The 24,695-nt window shown below is 37.8% G+C and overlaps 1 protein-coding gene across 1 annotated transcript in view; it reads left to right on the top strand.

Moving 5' to 3' along the window:
* Positions 1-24,695, top strand: part of LOC127618946 (uncharacterized) — a 647,429-nt gene that overhangs the window by 374,383 nt on the left and 248,351 nt on the right. The window contains 1 exon segment of the mRNA XM_052091648.1: positions 10,446-12,085. Coding sequence (XP_051947608.1) covers positions 10,446-12,085 — 1,640 coding nt within the window.

Below are 24,695 nucleotides of genomic sequence, written 5' to 3'. Positions count from 1 at the left end.
AGGCTGTTCGTTTGGCGGAGGACCATTTGGCGGCGATCCCGAGGGTGGACGAGCCCTCTTCTTCTCTCTCTCCCCTTCCCCTGTGTCTGCACCCCCTCCTCCCCTCCCCTTTGTTCTCTCGCTCTGTTCTCTCCCCAGGGCCTGTTCCTACCCCGCGCAGGCGTGGAGTGTATGTGCGACCAGCTTCCCGGCCTTGGGAGAATGTTCCTTCCCCGTCCTTCAGCCGCTCTCCTCCTCAGGTGGGGGTGCCCGCCAGCACAAGTGCGGGCGTAACGCCTGGGCCGGCCTGTTGGACGTGCGGGAACCCGGACCACTTTCGGGATCAGTGTCCGCTGATAGAGGTGGGGACGGTGGTGCGGGTCTCCGACGTCCCGCAGGCTGCCCCCGATCGGGCTGGAGCATACCAGATTCCGGTAAGGATCAGGGGGGGTATTTACCAAGCTTTGCTGGAGACCGGCTGTAATCAGACCACCAATCACCAAAACTTGGTTCAACCCGGGGCTTTGGGTTTAGCTAAACTGGTGAGGGTGAGGTGTGTGCACGGGGATGTTCACAAGTATCCCATGGTGACTTTGGCGATTAAATTCAGGGGAAGAAACCATAGTGTGGAGGCAGCGGTTAGTTCACGCCTCACTCATCCGCTAATCTTGGGTACTGATTGGCCGAATTTTAGAGATATTTTAGAGGGTATTTGCGCGGATGGGTCCTGCATAAAGATGCTTTGGCAGGGGAGGCGGAGTCGGGGCCGTCCTCTGCTGCTCTGAATGATGAGGGAAGGGGCGAGGTGGCCACCCCTCCTCTCAGGGAATTCCCTGAGGGGGACTTCCCTCTAGAGCAGTCGCGGGACGAAACCCTTAAACATGCTCTTGACCAAGTGAGAGTAATTGATGGTCAACAGCTTCGACCGGGCATCGCCATTTCATACCCATATTTTGCCATAATTAAAGATCGGCTATATAGTGTGACACAGGAGGCTCAAACAAAGGAGGAGGTGACACAATTATTGATTCCACGGAGCCGCCGGGAAATGGTTTTCCAGGCGGCTCACTATAATCATATGGCCGGTCACCTAGGGGAACGAAAACCACTTCTCCATCTAATAGCCCGTTTCTATTGGCCGGGCATTGGTGGTGACGTCCGCAGGTGGTGTGCGGCGTGCCGTGAATGTCAGCTGGTAAACCCACCGGCCACCCTAAAAGCGCCATTGCGCCCTCTACCGTTGATCGAGATCCCCTTCGAAAGAATTGGAATGGACCTCGTCGGGTCATTAGAACGGTCAGCACGCGGACATCGCTTCGTGTTAGTCCTAGTGGATTACGCAACGCGATATCCAGAAGCAGTGCCTCTGAGCATCATCTCCGCACGTAGTGTTGCAGTGGCAGTTTTCAAGATAATCTCCCGGGTGGGGATTCCGAAAGAAATCCTCACCGATCAAGGCACGACTTTCATGTCACGAACACTCCGAACTTTATGAGCTCTTGGGCATTAAGTCGTTTCGCACTAGCGTTTACCATCCACAGACAGATGGCCTAGTGGAACGATTTAATAAACCGCTCAAGAACATGATTCGTAATTTCGTACACGATGACGCTAGAAATTGGGATAAGTGGCTGGACCCCCTGTTGTTCGCAGTACGAGAGGTCCCGCAAGCCTCCACAGGGTTCTCCCCGTTTGAGCTGCTGTAGGAGGGACCTTCTAATAGCAAAAATGAAATTCAGTTTGTTCTCGATCTTGGAGCAAAACTCCACACACTAGGGCGACTAACACAAGAGAATTTGCTCCAGGCTCAAGAACGCCAACGCCGGCTGTATGACAGGGGTGCTCGGCTATGGGAATTTGCACTGGGAGATAAGGTGCTTGTATTACTCCCAACATCCAGCTCTAAATTGCTCGCCAAGTGGCAAGGACCCTTTGAGGTCACACAACGAGTAGGTGAACTCGATTATGAGGTTAAACGTACCGATAGAGGGGGGCGCACGTCAAATATATCACCTCAACCTCCTGAAATTACATCTGTGACGTTGGCTACGGTAGTTCCGGAGAGGGCGGAGCTCGGACCCTGGTGGTGCGTTGCTGCCCCTATCGCTTATCTGAACATAAAAAGAAAATAGTTCGGGAGGAATTAGATGCGATGCTTGAGATGGGAGTAATAGAGGAATCCCACAGTGATTGGTCCAGCCTGGTTGTTCTTGTCCCCAAGAGCGACGGTTCTCTGTGGATTATAGAAAAGACAACATAAACACACACATGACGGACATGTCCGCTAACGATCTCTCTCTCCCGCACGATACTCTGCAGTCGGCCTTTAAACCTCACGGAGGCATAATTAGCCTAATATGGGACCGGGTGTGTAGGATCACGACCCGGCCCCGCCCTCCACCATGCCACAAGGACCTAAACCATGCTAATGCTAGTCAACAGATGCCAACATAATTCAAGAAAATGTTGTAATCTATCATGTCGAAAGCAGCACTAAGATCTGAAAGCACTAGAAGTGAAATGCAGCTGCAATCAGATGATAAGAGCCAAGTCATTTATAATTTTGATAATTGCAGTTTCTTAACTGTTATGGGGCCTAAATCCTGACTGAAATTGTTCATATTTACTATTTCTCTGTAGAAATTATCATAGTTGGGATGGTACTACCTTATCTAGAATTTTTTACATAAACGGGAGATTTGAAATCTGTCTATAATTAGCCAGTTCTCCAGGATCATATTGTGGCTTCTCAATAAGCGGTTTGATACCTGCCATTTTAAAGCTTCTTAGGAAATGTCCTAAGGATACAAAGGAGTTAATAATATTAAGAAGAGGTTCTGAAATTACAGGAAATACCTCTTTAAGATCGTAGTTGGTATTGGATCTAACAAACATGTTGTGGCTTTTGATGTTTCAATACTTTTTGTTAGCTCTTCCTGAACTATGACAGCGAAGGATTGAAGTTGCACGTGAGGAAAATTACAAGGCACTGTTTTCTGAGGTGCTATGACAGATGATTGCATAATTCAAATTTTATTTTGGATTGTTTCAATTTTATCAGTAAAGAAACTCATGAAGTCATTACTCTTGTGCTGTGATGTAATATCTGGTTCTGTTGAGGCTTTACTATGGGCTGAAATATGTGCCACCAGAAACTGAATTTGAACCATTTATATTTGAATTTGAATGGCTAAACTTGAATAGTTGCATTGAAAAACTGAATTTAAATCACATAATTTGAAATTGTATTGTTTAATTAAAATTGAATTTATTCAAAAACTGAATCTGAATTGTATCATTTGAAATTGAATTTATTCGTTTGGAACTGAAGTCCAATAAAATTTGATCCTCACTGAAATTTAAACTCTATATATCTTCACATTCACTTCTCACAATTCAGATTCAGTTCTCAAATTCAATTTCAAGTTACTGAGACAGACATCCGGGTAGTTGGAGGATGAAGGATGAGCAATCGAGCGCAGATCGATAGATAGCGTTCATTGTCGCACAGGACTCCTCTTGGGCCAATCAGCACCAATGTTTTGGAGCACAGTACGTTACCCGCCATGAAACTATGGATTTACGATTGTGTCAATAATAATGAATGTAACTTTATAAAAATGAACGTAACTTTATAAAACTGAACGTAACTTTTTCAGAAACTATCAAAAATATTCCATTACAAAAGAAGAAAAACACAATTAAAATGAAAAAAATGAACTCAGTCGCACGAATTTAACAGGCTCTTCAAATATGCTTCATTTTTTGTTAATGTTTTTCAAAGATTCGTTTTCGCAAATCGTGGATTCTGAATACATTGCCACAGATTTCACTTACGCTTCGCAGTTTTTCGTTTGCTGTTTTGAGACAAACCTCTCGTGGGGGTGGGCTTAACAGTGATCTACTCTGATTGGATAGTGAGCTTTTGATGGACAGGTGCTCTCTGACCGGGATGTACAGACGTCACTCTGTGGCGCACATATTGGAAAGCTCTCGCGGTGATTTGTAGTTATGCAATACGTTGTGCTTTGTTGTATTACTTACTAACAATATGTAAATAATATTTGACCTATAATTATATAATTTTATATTATATGAGACCTTCGATCGTCTAATAATCGTCTTCGATCAGTCTGTAAAGATGAGCTAATTTAAAAAAATAAAAACTTTTAATGCAAAGAACAGGAACATACAAAAGAGAAAGCATACGTACATCACATAATATCAACCAAAACAATAAAGAAGACAAAAATAAATAGAAAAAAAAAATAATAATAATAAAAAAAGATAATAATAATAATAATGTATATAACAATAAAAGAAGAGGTAGGGCCATTACATCACACAAAAATGTTCACATGAAGAGATCAAATGCAGTGCAGATTCTAGCAGTCCTTATGCCTTTCTTATTAGTAGATACTGAAAGCAAATTTAGATAATTTTCTATTTCTTTTAAGAAGACAGAGAAGATAGGTTTGCAGTTTAAAAATTAGCATTTGTGAATATAGAATTTGCTTAGGAAAATCATTAAATTAATAACAAAACAGACATTTTCGTTTGTGGGGTCTGAATCAAAATACCCAAATATAATGTTTCTCATATTTATTGAGAAGCCTGGCAAAATCTTACACTTGATAAAAACATCAATATCATTCCAGAGCTTCTGAGTGTAATGACACGACCAAAATAAATGAACCACTGTTTCATCAGAATTCACACAAAAAGAGCATGTTAGCTCAATGTCAGATTTAAATCTTTGTATAAATTTCTTAACAGGATAGAACCTGTGTATCAACTTAAAGGAAATTTCTTTCACTTTATTTGTGAGAATGAATTTCTGCTGTAAAGACCAGATTTTTTCCAATTAAGGTTACCAAACAAATTATTCCAAAAGGAAATAACAGGTGGAACAGAAATCAAATCCTTAAGAAATAAAGATCTTATAGTTTTTAGCTTTCGACTCTGAAAAACAGATTTGACCAACAGAAGTATCACAAGGTTTAGGAAAGGATGCAGTAGATACTGGGGTGAAGTAATTACGGTTTTTAAAAAGCATACATAAACCAGAGGGAATAGCACCCATTACTGTAGCAAATTCTTTTGGGGTTACTGGTATTTGGTATTCAGAAAGAAATTCTGAATATCTGAATAAAAGACCTTGCTTATTAACCAATTGCTCCACTCCTCCTCCTCTTGTCCTTCAAGGCAGCTTGAAGTAAGTTCGTGTTACTGAAGTAACCAATAACATCGATAAAAGTTTTATTCATGTAACGTTACAGTGTGCAACAGTTCTGGCTTTATTTTGCAAATTTATTGTTTAACCACTTCAGCTTTGCAGGATATTTTGAATTTTTTAGAGAATTAGGCATATCTGAATTTAAAAGAGCGTCCTGCCCACATACATTGGAGTAAATGGATAGAAATTGTCTCATTTTACAGAAAACACTCTAAATTTCAACACAGTGGTGGAATATTGCATATATTTTATTATATTTATTCACAATGTTTTGATAAACACATATAAAATATCATATTTTTATATATTTTTTAATAATTTTTTATTGTCATTCACAAGTTTGCAATGCACTGATGTCATGTCATGATGTTATGTAGTTTGATTGTTTGCTCTTTTGCACAGTTATTATATTCAAGGACGTGTCAGTGTAGACAGTGCAGATATCAAACTGGTCTTTATTCTACAGCAAGGCAGAAATCTTGGTGCAGATGCTGCATCTGTACATAACAACCTTGAAATTCTTAACCAGTCGCTCGGGAATACCAGCACAAGGCAGGGTCAGCAGCAGTCCGTTCAGCAGTCGGGGCAGAGTCAAACAGTGGACCAAGATATGGCCAGGTTTCAGTTTTGCAGTCATGACAATGACAAAACAGCAACATTTTATTTAGCATGCATTTACAATACAACAATAAATTTGCAAAATAAAGCCAGAACTGTTGCACACTGTAACGTTACATGAATAAAAATTTATCGATGTTATTGGTTACTTCAGTAACACGAACTTACTTCAAGCTGCCTTGAAGGACAAGAGGAGGAAGATGATGCCGCTCCGTGTCTCTCCTGAGAGCTCATCTTTACAGACCGATCGAAGACGATTATTAGACGATCGAAGGTCTCATATAATATTAAATTATATAATTATAGGTCAAATATTATTTACATATTGTTAGTAAGTAATACAACAAAGCACGACGTATTGCATAACTACAAATCACCGCGAGAGCTTTCCAATATGTGCGCCACTGAGTGACGTCTGTACATCCAGGTCAGAGAGCACCTGTCCATCAAAAGCTCACTATCCAATCAGAGTAGATCACTGTTAAGCCCACCCCCACGAGAGGTTTGTCTCAAAACAGCAAACGAAAAACTGCGAAGCGTAAGCGAAATCTGTGGCAATGTATTCAGAATCCACGATTTGCGAAAACAAATCTTTGAAAAACATTAACAAAAAATGAAGCATATTTGAAGAGCCTGTTAAATTCGTGCGACTGAGTTCATTTTTTTCATTTTAATTGTGTTTTTCTTCTTTTGTAATGGAATATTTTTGATAGTTTCTGAAAAAGTTACGTTCAGTTTTATAAAGTTACGTTCAGTTTTATAAAGTTACATTCATTATTATTGACACAATCGTAATTCCATAGTTTCATGGCGGGTAACGTACTGTGCTCCAAAACATTGGTGCTGATTGGCCCAAGAGGAGTCCTGTGCGCCAATGAACGCTATCTATCGATCTGCGCTCGATTGCTCTTCCTTCATCCTCCAACTACCCGGATGTCTGTCTCAGTAACTTGAAATTGAATTTGAGAACTGAATCTGAATTGTGAGACGTGAATGTGAAGATATATAGAGAGTTTAATTTTCAGTGAGGATCAAATTTTATTGGACTTCAGTTCCAAACGAATAAATTCAATTTCAAATGATACAATTCAGATTCAGTTTTTGAATAAATTCAATTTTAATTAAACAATACAATTTCAAATTATGTGATTCAAATTCAGTTTTTCAATGCAATTATTCAAGTTTAGCCATTCAAATTCAAATATAAATGGTTCAAATTCAGTTTCTGGTGGCACATATTTCAGCCCATACTTTACTCCTAACCAAATTAGCCACAGTACTGAATAAACACCTTGGATTGTTGTTGTTATTTTCTATGCGTTTTCTAAAATATGTTGACCTGGCAGCTTTTAGTGCCTGTCTGTATCTACAGACACTAACCTTCCATGCACCACGAAATACTTCTAATTTTGTATTTTTCCACATGCGCTCCATTTTCTGAGCTGCTCTCTTGAGCAGGAGTGTGATCATTGTACCATGGTGCAGAGCTTATTTCTTTAATTTTCTTGAATCGAAGGAGGGCGACACTATCAAGAGTGCTAGAGATGACTGTATTTATATATTCTGTTATTTCATCAAGTTCTTCTGGGCTTTGGGGTTTATTGAGTGTATGAGATAGATCTGGAAGATTATTAGTGAAGCTATCTTTAGTGGTCGAAAGAATAGTTCTACCTGAACTATAGCGTGGTGTAGATTGAGTAACATTAGCTGATCACAGCATACAAGAGACAAGGTAATGATCTGAGATGTCATCGCTCTGCTGCAGAATTTCTATAGTATCAACATCAACTCCTTATGACAGAATTAAATCTAGCATATGATTATTGTGATGAGTTGGTCCAGTTACATTTTGTGTGACTCCAAGAGAGTTGAGAATATTGATAAATGCTAATCCCAATCAGTCATTTTCATTATCTATGTGAATGTTGAAGTCACCAACAATTAAGGCTCTATCTACAGCAACTACAATATCTGATATAAAATGATTCAATTCACCAAGGAAATCAGAATAAGGCCCAGGTGACCTATATACTGTAGCAAGTGCAAAAGATGTTTTTTTTTATTTATATCTGATTGTCACATTAAGCATTATTAGTTCAAAAGACTTAAACTTCTATCATATTATAATTTAAAATAGAGATGTCTTGCACTTTGTATGTATGTCTTGTTGCTGTCATGACTGCTATATTGCTTGAAATTGCACACAAGACTTTCACCTACTGTTGCACTTGTGTACATGGTAGTATGACAATAAAATGATTTGAAAAAAAATAAAACAGTGGGTGAAAGGCTATGTGTTGCCACACAGTCATATGTGTACATGGAATACAGGAGGTTTTTTTATACCCCAATTTTATGCATCAGATCACAACCTAATAAGCAGAATGGACATTCTGGTCAAATTAATATCTTGTCTAGATGCTGCCATTTTCTGCAGGAATGTGAGGAGGTCTTTAAAAAATATTTTTAATATTATATAATATTTTTTTTACAAAGCGTCCTTGTCTCCCCATGCCCAGTCTATATTGGTTCCTTTAAAGTCTTTACCTGACCTAATTCTTCCTTCCTCTATTTGTGGCTGATCAAATTTTGTATCCAACAAAGGCACTTTATCAATTCATATCAGTTCAGTTATTTCTGGAGGTAAGGTTTTGGACCGTATGAATCTATAATCGCGTCCAGTCAACTGACTAAGTCTTCAGTTTCTTTAAAACATTCACGTATTGTAGGGGATACTTAACTGGGTCGGGTAATTCTTTGCATATTGCTAGTGCCTCTGTCATAGTGGAATGCTTTTATATCTGTCTGGGCACTGGATAAAAGGAAATGCAGCTACGGCGTTTTCCTTTGTTCCTGCTGCTTCTAATTTATCGTTTGTGGTTGCGATGTTACAGGGGGGTGTATGGTGTTGTTGCACTAAGAGCTTCATGGTGAATTCGTATGACTGTGGCGTGCGGTGTACTTTTGCTATTAGGGCTGTACACAATGGCTGCCTGTTTGTGGAACTTGCCCTTGGTCCAAGACTGGTTTAATTTTATTTATTTTTTATACATCATGTGACTCTTTCATATATTTGTTATCCCATTGTGCGTTGGTCTCGCACTGCTCTCGTATGATCTGGTGTCATGAAACTCTGAAGCACTTGAGTTTACACAGAGACTAAAGATACTTTAACATTCATCTACAATTTACGTTATTACAGTTAACAATTTCATCAGAGTTATGCAGTATTAAACATAATTACAATACAAATTTTATGATCGTAATCACAATTTTGTGGTCATGTACAGTACTATTATGCCTATTTTATAATAGTGTTAATTCAAAAGTAATTCAACTTGTGTAATCTGATGGCTGTCTCACAATCAATGGTATTTTTCCCCTCTGAAATTGTAATGGATCAGCAGGTGTTTATTCCTTTCAGACCGTCTATCCTTTTATCATGTTCTTCATTGCATATTGGCATTGTGTTAAACCAGGAGCCCTCTGATCTACAACCATGCCGATAGTAGTTTTTGATTCTATTTATCTAATGGAAATGTTATTACTTGAGTGCCAAGTTGCACTTGCATTTTATCAATTTGAACTATCGAGGTGTGACTGTAACCATGCACATATCCCATGTATGTATCAGAACTTAAATATATATTGTAATCTAAAAATGTCATAACTTAATCAGATTTGCAAACGCGGATGCAGACTATAATCTTATTTCCCTAGGACTTTATCCAGGCCTCTTCCCACCTTAGTGAGGATATGTTAAACTGCAACTCTCCCAGAGTTAGAGCTCCCTTTCCAGGGGCACATTGATGCAGAGAAACACTTTTTCTAAAATTTTGAATCATGTATAGTGAACTGCAACACCACAGTATTACCGTGTTAGTAAAATAAGGTATTACCTTCCTGTATTCCTAATAGGGCAAAACGTCTCTTGAAAAAGAGGTACCCTAACACAGCACAAAAATGGAATCTGTTTTATTCGATTTCTCTGCAGACAGGAATATTGTCAAATAAATAGATTGACCTTACCTGTCTGGAGAAATCCCGGACGAGCCCCCAAAAGTGTAAAAAAAAACAAAACATGTAGTTTACTTGGTAAGGATTGTTTTTTTGGTCCCTCTATCAATAGTTTGTCTCAGTCTGAGTGTATCAGTTCCTTCTCTTGTTGTTTATTGTTTATTTCATTCAGTAAAGCAGTATAAACCAATAGAATTTATCAGAATAGTTTCTTCACCGTATGTGGGTTGACCTAGTTTAACATAGTGGACTACACAATAGCAGAATAGTTTTTTCCACAAAAGAGAAACCAGTAAGAAAGAGAAAAGAAAGAAAGAAACATCTTGTTCAGCAGTTAGTCTTATGCAAAAGTACAATGTCTTATATAATCTAATATCTCACATGTTAATTGATTTACCATGTAATTTATCCAATTAAATTGTGTAATTTTATAGATATTTGACAGCCCTAGTAAATATATACTTATATATAAATTACACAGCAAAAAACATCTTGACCTTTGTTGTATTCTGCCATAAATGGCATTAGGGTTCAATTTCTTTTTTACGTTTGTCCCTCTTCAACTGATTTGTCAATTTACTTTTGTTCATTGTAGAGCTGATGGAAGTGAAAGAGGAAAGTCAAGAACCGATTGAAGTGGAGAAACCTCGTGATTTCAAAATTGGAGAAAAATCTTTGAGTGACTCAAAGCCTAAAATAAAAGCAGCCAATAAATCTTTAACCTGCTCTCAGTGTGGAAAGAGTTTAACATGTAATAAAGATCTTAATATACACATGAGAATTCATACTGGAGAGAAACCTTACAAGTGCTCACACTGTGGAAAGAGTTTCAATCAATCACAACACCTGAAAATGCACGCGAGAATTCATACTGGAGAGAAACCTTACAAGTGCTTACACTGTGGAAAGAGTTTCACTCAGTTAAATAACCTGAAACTACACGAGAGAATTCATACTGGAGAAAAACCTTACAAGCGCTCACACTGTGGAAAGAGTTTCATTCATTTAAATTCCCTGAAACTACACGAGAGAATTCATACTATAGAAAATCCTTACAAGTGCTCACATTGTGGAAAGAGATTCACTCGGTTAAATAACCTGAAAACACATGAGAGAATTCATACTGGAGAAAAACCTTACAAGTGCTTACACTGTGAAAAGAGTTTCACTTATTTGAGTTCTCTGAAAACACATGAGAGAAATCATACTGGAGAAAAACCTTACAAGTGCTTACACTGTGAAAAGAGTTTCACTCATTTGTGTTCCCTGAAATCACATGAGAGAATTCATACTGGAGAAAAACCTTACAAGTGCTCACACTGTGAAAAGAGTTTCACTTATTTGAGTTCTCTGAAAACACATGAGAGAAATCATACTGGAGAAAAACCTTACAAGTGCTTACACTGTGAAAAGAGTTTCACTCATTTGTGTTCCCTGAAATCACATGAGAGAATTCATACTGGAGAAAAACCTTACAAGTGCTTACACTGTGAAAAGAGTTTCACTTATTTGAGTTCTCTGAAAACACATGAGAGAATTCATACTGGAGAAAAACATAACAAGCGCTCACACTGTGGAAAGAGTTTCACTCGGTTAAATTCCCTGAAACTACACGAGAGAATTCATACTGGAGAAAAACCTTACAAGTGCTCACACTGTGGAAAGAGTTTCACTTGGTTAAATTCCCTGAAACTACACGAGAGAATTCATACTGGAGAAAAACCTTACAAGTGCTCACACTGTGGAAAGAGTTTCAATAAGTCATATAACCTGAAATCACATGAGAGAATCCATACTGGAGAAAAACTTTACAAGTGCTCACACTGTGGAAAGAGTTTCACTCAGTCACATTCCCTGAAATCACATGAGAGAATTCATACTGGAGAAAAACCTTACAAGTGCTCACACTGTGAAAAGAGTTTCACTGTGTTAAATCACCTGAAATCACATGAGAGAATTCATACTGGAGAAAAACCTTACAAGTGCTCACACTGTGAAAAGAGTTTCAATCAGTCAGTTCACCTGAAAACACATGAGAGAATTCATACTGGAGAGAAACCTTACAAGTGCTCACACTGTGAAAAGAGTTTCACTCAGTTAAATAACCTGAAACTACATGAGAGAATTCATACTGGAGAAAAACCTTACAAGTGCTCACACTGTGGAAAGAGTTTCAATCAGTCAGTCAACCTGAAAACACATGAGAGAATTCATACTGGAGAGAAACCTTACAAGAGCTCACACTGAAAAGAGTTTCACTCAGTTAAAATACCTAAAAAGTCATAAGAGAATTCATGCAGGATAGTCTTGTCAAATTATTGTGATGATGACTCTCCACCAGAAGATGGCAGCAACTGCAATCATTAGACTACATGCCCGTATTGGTGGTGTGATGTTGTACAACTTGCATCTTGAGAACATTTTATGTATGTACTGTATTGTTGTTCTTGTGTTCCAGATGATCAGGTGCTGATGTGAGCAGAACCCAACTAAATGTGAATCTTTGCAAAAGCAATGTGCTGAAGTTGTTGTTTGTTTCCATTTGTGGCAAAAAGTTGATTACAACAAAAAACAACACACAACCCCCCTACAATGTTAAAAGTCCACCCACTCCTCATTCTTATATTTCTATAAATCAAAATGTGTGTCAAAATGTACTCTTTTCATTTCTGCTCTAAAGTGACATCACTTTAGGGCAGGCCCCGCCCACGACTGGTGACGGACTCCACCCTATTGTCATAGATCCCGTGAGTGATCTACACACAGTCTGCCTTTTTTTTTTTCCACGCTGTATCTGGAGCAGATACAGTGAGAAGAATAATGTCTCGGCTTCGTAAGCATCATAAGTGTTCTGTTGTTGCTGTAAAGGTGAACATAAGAGTCTTCATGTACTCCCGGCATCAGAGCCACTGAAGAAGCGGTGGACAAGTTTTGTTTTTGAAGGAAATGTGCCACAAAACATACAAAAATGTGTGTATGTATGTGCAAATCATTTTACACCGGACTGCTTTGTGAATGAGTGTCAATATAAAGCAGGATTTTCAAAAAATGTGATTCTCAAGCATGATCAGAAACAACTGTTTGTGTTCCAGCTTTATATCCTGAAGATGTATCGCACGTTATATTTTGTGAATGTTTGCAAATTGCCTTTCTGAATGTGCTTGTCAGCTGATTCCACGGCTGATGCAGCAAAAGTTAGCATTGTCTCTGATTGTATTCACCAGAGCTATGACGGGGGCGGAGAGTAGCATCTCATTTGCATTTAAAGAGACACACATGAAAACAGCGTGTTTTTGATTCCATCCAAAAAGAGGCATTTACAACATGGTATAATAAATGATCCGTGGGGTATTTTGAGCTGAAACTTCAGACACATTCAGGGGACACCTGAGACTTGTATGACACCCTGTAAAAGGGGCATAATAGGTCTCCTTTAAATCATTGTTTTACAGTCTGTGGCAGGGTAGGCGACCTTTATCCCTCTCGGAGGCTTGATTAGTCTGATAAGGGACCGGGTGTGTATGATCACGACCCGGCTCCGCCCTGCCACATTCCTCCCTCGTTCTCTCAGGCAGGGGAGCCCCCGGCATGACGTACACCCCCCCCTCCCCCCTTTCCCCGGGGAGGGGCGTGCACTGGGATTCTGTTTGAAATGTCCTGACTCTTGTGTGACATTTGTTCCTCTTGTAAACAAAGTTCATGCTTTATTTTAAGTTCATTTTTTTTTTTTTTTTTTTACACAAATCTATCGATTTACTTCAGAAGAATTGATTGATGACTCTACTGGAGTCATGTGGGTTACTTTTATCCTGCCTAAATATGACTTTTGGACCGTCAAACAGCTGGCACCCATTCACTTGCATTGAATGGACATACAGAGCTGAAATGTGCTTATAAAAATCTTCATTTCGGTTCTTTTGAGGAAGGAAAGATGTACACATCTAGAATGGCTTAAATGTGATTCAATCATGAGTTTTTTTTTAACTATTCCTTTAACTTGTGTTGAACCTGTAATTGTATTATTTTAAATCCAGGATGCAGACTAATAAAATACAAAACTAATAAACAGTGCTTTGTAAAAAGTTTTCAAAGTAGTTTTTGTCAGATTCAAAATGTAGAATATATTAAAGTTAGACCCCCACACCTGATACACAGTATTGTATCTCATGACAAATAATAAAAAAGTCCAATACCTTTAAATTGTAAAAATTAAACCAAAAACTATTTTTTTCTTCTATTTTGAAAGGGGCTGTACAAAACCCATGCTTGCCCATAATGACTTTGTAATAATTAATTTGGAGGATACAAGATGTAGCAGAAGGTCGTGTGGTCTGATGAGAATAAAGTGGAATTGTCTGGCTGAAACACTAAACCATATGTGTGGCGCAAAGCCGACTTAACACATCAGCCACACAACACCATCCCCACAGTGGAACACGCTGGTGGCAGCATCATGTTTAAGGTGGAGCTTTTCATCAGCATGAACTGGCAGGCTTGTGAAGATTGACTGGTTGATGAATGCTGCAAAATACACTGATATCTTTGGATAAGAACCTACTTTCCTCTGCCAGAAAGTGTAAAACTGGGAAGAGGTTTGTGTTTCAGCTGGACAATGACCCAGAGCACAAAGACAGAGCAACACTGGAGTGGCTTAAAAAGAAGAAAATTGATATCCTTGAGCGGCCCAGTCAAGGTCCTGACCTCTAATTGGTGTAGAGACCTCAAAATTGCTTTCTATCACCGATCCCCAACTAGAGATTAAGTAGAGATTGAGTGATTTTGAGGAATGGGCTGATATTGCTCCATCACGATGTGCAAAATTGATAGAGAATCATCCAAAAAGACTGGTGGCTGTAATAGGTGCAAAAGGAGGCTTAACCAAGTATTTAATAAAGAGGATGAATGATGGTTATGGGCATTTTTTAAATTGTCATATATACAGTACTGTGTACCAGCTAGGGATGCACTGATCCGATACCTGGATCGGATTGAAGACGTGTGATAGCTCTGTGAATCACAAAAGGCTGTGTTTAATAAGTTCATATATAAAATGCATGTGGGTCAGTGACATATATACCATAAAAAAGTGTTTTTTCAAAAATGTCAAATAACAGGCATAAAAATGGTTGACTTTTGTTCTACTAACTCTCATCTTTATAGAAACATATGTTGTTTCAAAATTTTCAATTGGAATCAGAATTTATGTGACAATTTGTTGTATTAGTGCGTACAATCGTCATATGGTGTGACATGAAAATAATTGTATATAAACTGAAAATGGATTATACCTTTCTTAAGTTACTCACTTTATCAAAGTCATTTATCATAACTAAATTGTGATCCATTATAGTTTTGTGAAAATTAATTAAATTTGTGTATTATTTTCTAAAACATTGCTCAATGTGAGACCTATGCCGTCGGTCTTTCAACATATTTTCTATTTATTGTGACAAACCTTGCTAGAAAATTATAAAAATATTTGTGACTCTTGCTGATACTATTTTCTATGTATTCCATGAATATTTTCAGGTTTTATCATTAATAAAGGTATGTTATTTTCACAATTTGGAATGTCACACCAAATGATATAGTGTCACACCATATGATAATGTCGCCATGTGTCAATGCAAACCATGTATTATCCTACTTATTAGTTCCTAATAATCCTTTAGGTGAGTGTATGTTTGTGTATCAAATTTCATTTCAATTCAAAACTGGTCTGCAATATGTATTATTATAAGTAAAACAAAACATTTTACAGCATTCTAAGGTTTCTGTGAAGGGGTCTGCTGTGTCTGTCTGATGAACTAGAAATCTGTATCACCGAATAAAACTAAACTAAACTAAACACAATCGATGGTGGATAATTACAGCTTTTATGTGATGATGGACCAGAATAAATGTTTAAAAGGACAAAACATACATTGGACTTTGTTATTTATTGTTATATATGCAGGGAATTACAATTCATATCATATGGTGTGACAATCAAATCATATGGCGTGACAGGCAGACATGTCACACCATATGATGAAGTGTCACACCATATGATGAAGTGTCACACCATATGATGAAGTGTCACACCATATGATGTTTTCTGCACTTAGCACAACCTTGAGTCTTGTAGCTACACATCAGCATACTAACAGCATGCTAGCTATAACAAAGCAGCATAGATTTACATATAATTATGACAAAATAATAACATTTCTTTTGCATTTTTATAAAAAATGTGTCACACCAAAAAACATCTGGAAGTGGGACTTTTGTCAGAGTGCCAACAAGATCTGATTTATTGTAAATATAAAAATGATGACTCACCTCAGGTTGTACAGCAGCAATACACTGCTAGTTCTGTACAACATTGCTGAAGAAGGTCCTCTCCTTCCCAAGGGTGTCAAAACAGTTGCCCGTTCAAATATTCCAAAATAGTGTCACACCATATGATTTTGATTTGTGTGACAAAATCTTTTTGATTAGAACTGACTCAAAACATTATGCTTGGACTTTGAAAAGAGTAGGCTCACAAATAGACATCTGTATTATTTTTCTGTATTTTTTTGAGAATTTTTGCATTTATTTTTTTTAGTTTTATTCAAGTTCTCACTTTGAGAAACAAGTGCCGGACAGTCACACCATATGAGTTTTGTTATGTTTGGTTGAAAATTCAGAAAAAATTAGTTATGAACTATTTTAATGTTGAATATGTTCACATAAAGCGTAATGTTCTGCACAATATTGAGAAGGTTTTTGGCAAATATATTTTTTATTCATACATGTTTGACACTGAAGAGAGCAAAACTGCCATGTCACGTCATCCACCCATGTGCAGCTCTAGTGCGTCAGTGAATGCCGCTGCTCTGTTGACACACACCCGCTTTAATTTTAAAGTTAATAGGTGTCACAGAGAGACTCACGGAGGCAGAGATATGAACTCAGTAGCAGGGTTTATTGAACAGATGATTGAAACAGTGATGTAAACATTGTGAGTAAATCCAGTTGAGCAGAGTGGCAAAAAGCAGGTGAGTAATATCCAGACAGGGTATAGACACGATAAACAGATAACTCACAGCAGTAACCCTATTTTAACCATGATATCCGGAGTGAAACCACAGTAATACAGGGAAACGAAAACTGTATGTAAAAAAATATAATTTTGTCATTATTATGATTTTACTGCAATTACCACAGTTTAACTGTGATTACTGTTGTAGATTAACCATCGTATTTCTAGTAAAACTTTAGTAACCACAAGACTATCCATGGTAGTTAATTAATCTATAGTAGAATCATGGTAACATATTATACTGTATCCAAACCATAGTTTCCACCAAAAAAAAACTAAAACAAACCTCAGTCATATTTACTATAGTAAAACCTTTGTTTCCACCAAAACTATGATTCCTACAGCCTACAAAATTACTTTAATTAAACCATGTTTCAGACCAAAAAAAAAACATGTTTTTACTACAGTATGATTTATTGTCTACAGTGTGTTTTACTATTGTTTTACTATAAATACCATAGTTAAACTACCACAGTAAAACCTTAATAACCACAAAATTGTGATTTTTATTACCACAGTTTTCATTTTCCTGTATTATTACAGACCCTATGGTGTCATTTCAAATATCATGGTTAAAATATGTTACTGTAGTAAAATCATGGTAAATTAATTGCGGGCGGAACGTAAAACAATTTCAGAAAAGAAGTTTAGAGAAGAAGAAAACAGTTTCTTTCTTCATCAAAACAGAATTTAAGATTTTTAGGATTTCATTTCAGGCTTCCTCGTTTAAAGCTAGGGTGTGCAGTCTTTTCCAGAAACATTTTTGTTATACTGGTTTAATGTCTCTTCACATCCTGATAACAATCAATAATTTAAGTGGTCTAAATGTAAAATATATATATACATAGACAAAAAAAAATAAATTAAAAATGAACGACCAATCATTGCATTCGCTCCGAATGTAACGATAGGATGTCCTTCCTGTCTGTCAATCTATATTTGCATACCGCCGCGCAACTTGTTCGCGCAGATATTTACACGTCATCAGAGCGAGCGCGAAAATGGAAGGCGAACCGCAGCTAGCTAATGTTCCTCCTGAACCACCAGTAAAACGAAACAAAAGAAAGACTGTGTTAGAAACTTCTACAACGAAAAAACGTCTGGATCAAAAGCGCGCTAAAAGCAGAATTAACATTGACGTTGCTTTTCCACGCTGGAGGAAACTGCGGGACTCAAAGTGTCTGAAAAATGACGCCATGCTTGCTGTTTTTCTTTTGGACAGGTAAATACATAGTTTGATTTGTTTATATGTTGGTGTTAATGTAATTTAGTATTTAGCTCATGTAGCTAACAGCAGCTGCGGTGTAAAATGAAACTGTTATTTTGTTTTCAAAGTTACGAAAACACTGCAACATCCACACCTTTGGTGCATGGATTCATAAGGCCACCAACTGTTTCGACTCTTTCATCAGTTTCTCCCAAAACAGTGAGTACAATGTCATAATTTTACTTGAATTAAAAAAAATATAATCAAACATTCTTCTGGGTATTGTGTATGGCATCCTTATGAAGAAAGATAATTTGACAATGTTGTCATTGTAGTTTTGCTGAAATACAATCACATATCAGGTTATAAAGATGATGTCATGCACTTTGTGATCACTGCTGCTTTTTTGTTATCATCTGCGTAAAGTTTGAAATGTCTAAACTATAATGTGTGTTCAAGTATAATGTGTTTTTTTTTACATGAGCCATGACAATTTAAAAACATGTTTTACTGTCATTGTAAATGTTCACTTTCACCTGCCTAAAGATGAAAATCTGAGAAGAATTAATGTATTTTTTCCCCAATGGTTTTGTCAGAGAGGACACCTTTTTAAAAAACATAATAACTGTGAACATTTGTTGTTAAAAAGTATATAAGTATTGTTTTGTTTCTAAAAATTATCTATTGTTTGGGTTCAGAAGAACTTTATTTATCGACTGGAGTCGTGTGGATTATTTTGATGCACCTTAAATATACATTTTGGACTGTCAAATGGAGTACTTTCACTTGCATTGTTTAAAGAAGGCCTGAAATGAAATCCTAAAATCTTATATTCTGTTTTGATGAAGAAAGAAACTCATATACTGCTTTGATTGCCGGGGGATGAGTAAATTATCATCAAATTTTCATTTTTTGGTGAACTATTCCCATTCAGTGGCTGTCATGTTAAGGTGAGAATATGTTGTGTATGTCCTTTTTTAGGCTAATTTCAGGGTTTTCCTGTGTCAAAAAAGTAGGATTTGGCTCGGGTCCTCATATTCTCACAAACAGTCCTGTATATATAAATAATAATCAAAAGAAGAAAGTTTTTGCATTAGTAGGATTGGGTCAAGTGCTCGTGAAAGAGATGCATCTTTAGATGTTTCTTGAAGGTGGCTAAAGAATCAGCTGCTCCGGTAGGGTTTGGCGGGTCGTTCCACCATCAAGGGACGGTTGAAGTGAAGTGATTTTGTGCCCGTGTCAGATGGCGCAATGAGGCACCGCTCACCCGCTGATCTTTAGCTTCTGGATGGCATATAGACTTGAAGGAGAAACAAGCAAAAAATCTGAATATCATGTTTAATTTCTGATAAATCAGCTTGTTGAATCCATCATCTGATTGTAAATGAGTTCAATGAAGGTGATTATATGTTGAAAAAAGGTTGCTTTTGGGTAATATCCAACGATAATTTTGCTGTAATGAAAATGAAACTAAACAAAGCACACAATTATTTTGATACCATCCCAGAAACCATTATTTCAACAAAGTTGTTCTTGTGTATAATCCTATAATAATCTTTTTTGAGTCTGATGAATGTCAGTTTATTATAATGATGATGTTTTTGTGTTCAGATGTTCATCATGAGAGAGCAGGTGGATGTGATCTGCTGTAAATCAGTAGGAACTGATCTGTCCATGCTGGATTTTGATGATTTAATCTCAGAAATCTCTCAGCTGAAGAAACAGGTGACGTCACTGAAGACAAAACTGATGGAGAGAGACGACAGGTTACAGGTTAAACATTCATTTCATCCTTAAAGTTGAGATTGTAAGCTTTCAAATGATGTGATATGATGAACGGTACAGATGTGATTGTGTTGTGTTTGTTAGGAGCTGGAAAAGGTTTCCTGTCAATCTTCAGTGTGTGTGACTGATGGGACCTCCACAGAATGTCAGGATTCAGTGTGGAGCGGCAGAGATCAGTCCACACCACAGCGACTGCTGGACAAACTCTCTGAACAGAGATCCAGAGACACACAGGACTCACAGCTCACTTTACTCTGTTCTACTGATGGTAATCAGGGTGATCAAATCTCCACAGAGTCTCTGACTTCTGTCTGTAACACTGGAGAACAGCAGATGCTGCAGATACCAGTGAAGAATGAAGTGAAGCTGGAGGAGATAAAAGAAGAAAACACAGCAGAGGAACAACAGATAGAAGATGATGATCAAACCTCCACAGAGTGTCTGACTTCTGTCTGTAACGTTGGAGAACAGCAGATACTGCAGACACTAGTGAAGATGAAGACGTGTTCAGTGAAGCTGCTGGACTGCAGGAATCTGATGAAGATGAGAGGAGACCCCACAGCAGAGGAACAACAGATAGAAGATGATGATCAAACCTCCACAGAGTCTCTGACTTCTGTCTGTAATGCTGGAGAACAGCAAATGCTGCAGATACCAGCGAAGAATGAAGTGAAGCTGGAGGAGATAAAAGAAGAAAACACAGCAGAAGAACAACAGAGAGATGATGTTTTTATTTCTTCAGGTATGTTCCTTCATGTAATGTTTTAAATATTTTTGACAATTGACCGTCATGTCAGAATCTGTTTCAAGTAAGACGGCTACATCACTCAAAAGTCGCATTAAAACGTTCTCAAATGTTTTTTTATTTTTTGCAATTTCAAAGAAATGTCAACCATAAAATAGAAAAATAAAGTTATACCGGTGATGCATAGATTTTTGTTGGAAATTTAAGGTTCAGGAAATGCCATATGAAGTATCCCATGTCTTATGGTTGGAGTTGGCATCAGTTCAATTAAAGTCCATCGTAATAGACTGAAGTTATGTTGGGCTGACACCGGCTGTGTTACGTGCTTAAAGATGTTTAAATGGGATGATAACGCAACATTAACGTGAGATACAATTGTCGCTGTATGCAGTCGTAGAAACAACCAAGACTAACACAGAAGTAACAGTTAAGTTATTTATTTGTGTGGACAAAAAAGGTTACAGTAAAGAATAAAGAAACCAAACAAGAGTGTCGCCAAATTAATGAAATTATCAAAAGCCAAATCCCCCATAACTATTAACCCAACCCCTAAACTAACTACCAAAAGGAAAATGCAGAAATAAAACCGAATTCTTCAGCGTATATCGACGCCTTAGATAAACTATTGTAATTACAACAAAAAAATTTAGTTGTGGCAGAGACAAGACGGCGTATCTTGCGCGATTTGGCATTGCTCCATATGTGTAAAAGGAGTTTGTGGCACGGATTAACCAGGGAAACTTTGTCATCATGTTTGACAAAAGCATGAACAGCGCAACAAAGAGTAAACAGTTGGACCTGCATGTGAGATACTGGGCAACTGACCAGACTGGCACTCATCACGTTCAGTCCCGTTATTTTGGGTCCCAATTCATGGGCCATTGTACAGCAGAGGATTTGTTGGAACATTTTAAGGTAAGCCATTCCCCTAGCCTTTTACTAACCAAAATGACATCTGCGTAGACAGTGTTTTTATATAATTTGCATGCTCTTTGCTACTGAATGTTTGTCTTGAATTCATTCTTAGTGTAGGAAAAAAGAAGAAAATTCCACTGTAATCAAGCATTTTCCTTGCAATGAATTTGTGATGGTAGGTCATATTTAACAAGATTATGCCTGAAGGTTTTGGATTTTTTATCGTATGTTAACTTAAAAAATCTTGTATAATATGACTTGCTGTTTTTGTTTGTTTTGGTTGTATTTATATGATATTTGTATTTTTGTAATTGAATTTTTGCCATGAAAATGGCTTTGAATGCTAACATGGCATTAAATAAAATAATCTGAATCTGTGATGGTGGGTAAGTGTGACATCTAGTGGATTAAGGGAAATTTACACTTGCCCTGGAAGTAAACCAGGAGTACCCTATTCCACTATTCTGCAAATAAGTAAAATGGTTTGTTTATAGCAATTATACTTCTATTTTAGGAATCAAGTCATTTTGACACAAAAGCATATCACATAGGCTAATATGTCTTGCCCATTATCTATCTTAAGATAGCAATTATCCTGTACTAACATATTGTAATATATTGTTATAAACCGTATCTGAGTGAACACATAAATGAAAACGTTAATAAAATAACATAGCGTTATTGTTAATAAAGTTGGCTTTATTTATATTGTATTTTTATTTTGTGATTTCAGGCGTGTACTAAAGATCTCAACTTGAGGAACATGATTTCTTTGTCGATGGATGGACCCTCTGTTAACTGGAAATTTGTGAACCTCCTACAGCAGGAGCATGGCGTACAATTTGGGGGGGTTCAACTCGAAATTGTTGGAAGTTGTGGTCTACATTTCCTCCATAACGCTTTCAAGAGTGGATTTGAGGTGTGGCAGATACAGCAGGTGCTTAAATCTCTGCACTATCTCTTTCACAATGCCCCAGCCAGGAGAGAGGATTTCACATCATCAACAACATTCCCCTTGCCCTTCTGTGGGCATCGGTGGCTTGAGAACTTGCCAACTGTGCAAAGAGCATTAGAGATTTGGCCCTCTATTGAGAAGTTTGTGGACCAGGTGAAGACAAAGAAGGTGAAGAACCCAGGGACATCATCATATGACACCCTCTCTGAGGCTTGACTGGATCCCCTTCTGCAGGCCAAGCTCCATTTTTTCATGGCTATATCAAGAGCTTTCCAACCTTTTCTGGAGAAATACCAGACAGATGCTCCAATGATGCCTTTTTTGTGGAAAGATCTGGAGGATTTGATCAGGGTAATAATTCATCGTAAAAATACTTAACACACTTAAATGACCAGGACACAGGACAGGTTTAACTTTTAATTATTATTTTTAGCGTCTTCTCAAACGATTTATGAAGCGTGATGCACTGCCTAGTACTCCATATAAGCTGGGGAGGCTTGAAGTCACCGACCAGAAGCTTTGGCTTAGTCCAAAGGATGTCGACATAGGCATGGGTGCAGCAGCTGTCATCAAGGTGGGACATCCAGTATATTCAGTAAATTAACCATTCCGAGAAATTCACTAGTGACTCATCTTCAGATGTATGACAGGGAAATGTGAGGTTAAGTCAAAGATGTCAGGCTAATTGAGAATGTCTTGCAAATAGTTTAATCTGGACAGCTGAGTTCATGCTAACGTACTGCTGAGCATCTAGAGAAATTTTGGAGATTTGACAAACCATTTTTCTTTGTCAGGAACTCACAAAAGCAGGGGCCAAAAGCTGTGTAAGCGAGCTTTGTGTCCTGCAGTTTAAGAAAGACTGCCAGAATGCACTTTCAAGTATGTGCAAGAAGGCACTTGATAAGTGCCCCCTGAAGTACGCCATAGTCCACAACATGATGTGCTTGGATCCAGGCAAAATGTGCACCAACCCTGAAGAGTGCCTTCAGAAAATGAAGTGCCTCATTCAGAAGTTTGTGCAAGACAAACAACTGTCAGGCGGGATATCTGCTGGTAAATAATAGGAATAAGAATAGAATGGAATAGATTATCTTAATGACACCTCCTCTCATTTGTATCAACATCATGAATGGTATGAACATTAACGCACTAGTACATGGTTTGAAAGGGTGTATTAGGTCAATATATTTATGTTGTGATTTCAGTAATCAGAGATACTTGATATACTGTACACTGACTTCAAATTATAGAAATTATTTTTCTGATACAATGGGACAGTTAAGTTGCATGTTATTTAAAACAAAGTAACTTTGCCTTTTAATTTTGTGATGCTGTTTATCATATACTTTTTTTCAAATGTACTGAAAATATTATTTTGTGCATTACAGGTGATGTGATTGCACAGCAATTTGAAAAGGTCCTTTTCAATGAGGCCAAAGCTGTGGAATTCATGTCCTTCAGGCCCTCGGAGAAGTCCAGAGTGGATGTATTTTTGCAGCAATATCTTCAGTCCTACCCTGAACTCTGGACATTTTGTCAGTCACTTCTTCTTCTGTCCCATGGACAGGCAGAAGTTGAGCGGGGGTTTTCCACCAATAAAGAGGTGGAAACGTGTAATATGGCAGAGGACACAGTGATCACCCAGAGGCTGATTTGTGACCACGTTAAAGTTTGTGGAGGGGTAGCGAAAGTGCCTCTGACCAAGGAGCTCATCAGTTACTGTGCTTCGGCACGCAGTCGCTACAGGGAGCACTTAGAGGAGGAAAGACGTAAAAAGGAAAAAGAGGAACAGTCCAAGAAGAGGAAAAACATTGAAGATGATCTGGAAGGGCTGAAGAAAAAGAAGAGGTCCATTGAGGAGGTGTGTAAGTCACATGAAAGTGACACAGATCGAATGGCAGAACAGGCAGAAAATTCTGCAGGCTCCAAAATGGCCACGCTGATTACAAAGTCTAACACAATGAGAAGACGGGCCAAAGAGAAGCAGGAGGAGTTGAAGGGAGTAAATGGACAAATTGAGGACAAACTCTCTGAGCTCAAAAAAAAATTAACACTTCAATCTTATTTGTTATTTTTTAAATGGCACTTTATTAATTTTTTTCTTTATAATTTTTTTATACTGATTTTGTTACCATTTGCAGTGTATATTTTATGTTATGTACTTTGAGGTGT

Source organism: Xyrauchen texanus, chromosome 25 (assembly GCF_025860055.1).
Source record: "Xyrauchen texanus isolate HMW12.3.18 chromosome 25, RBS_HiC_50CHRs, whole genome shotgun sequence".
Classification (NCBI taxonomy): domain Eukaryota; kingdom Metazoa; phylum Chordata; class Actinopteri; order Cypriniformes; family Catostomidae; genus Xyrauchen; species Xyrauchen texanus.
This window is presented reverse-complemented; position numbering and strand designations above follow the sequence as displayed.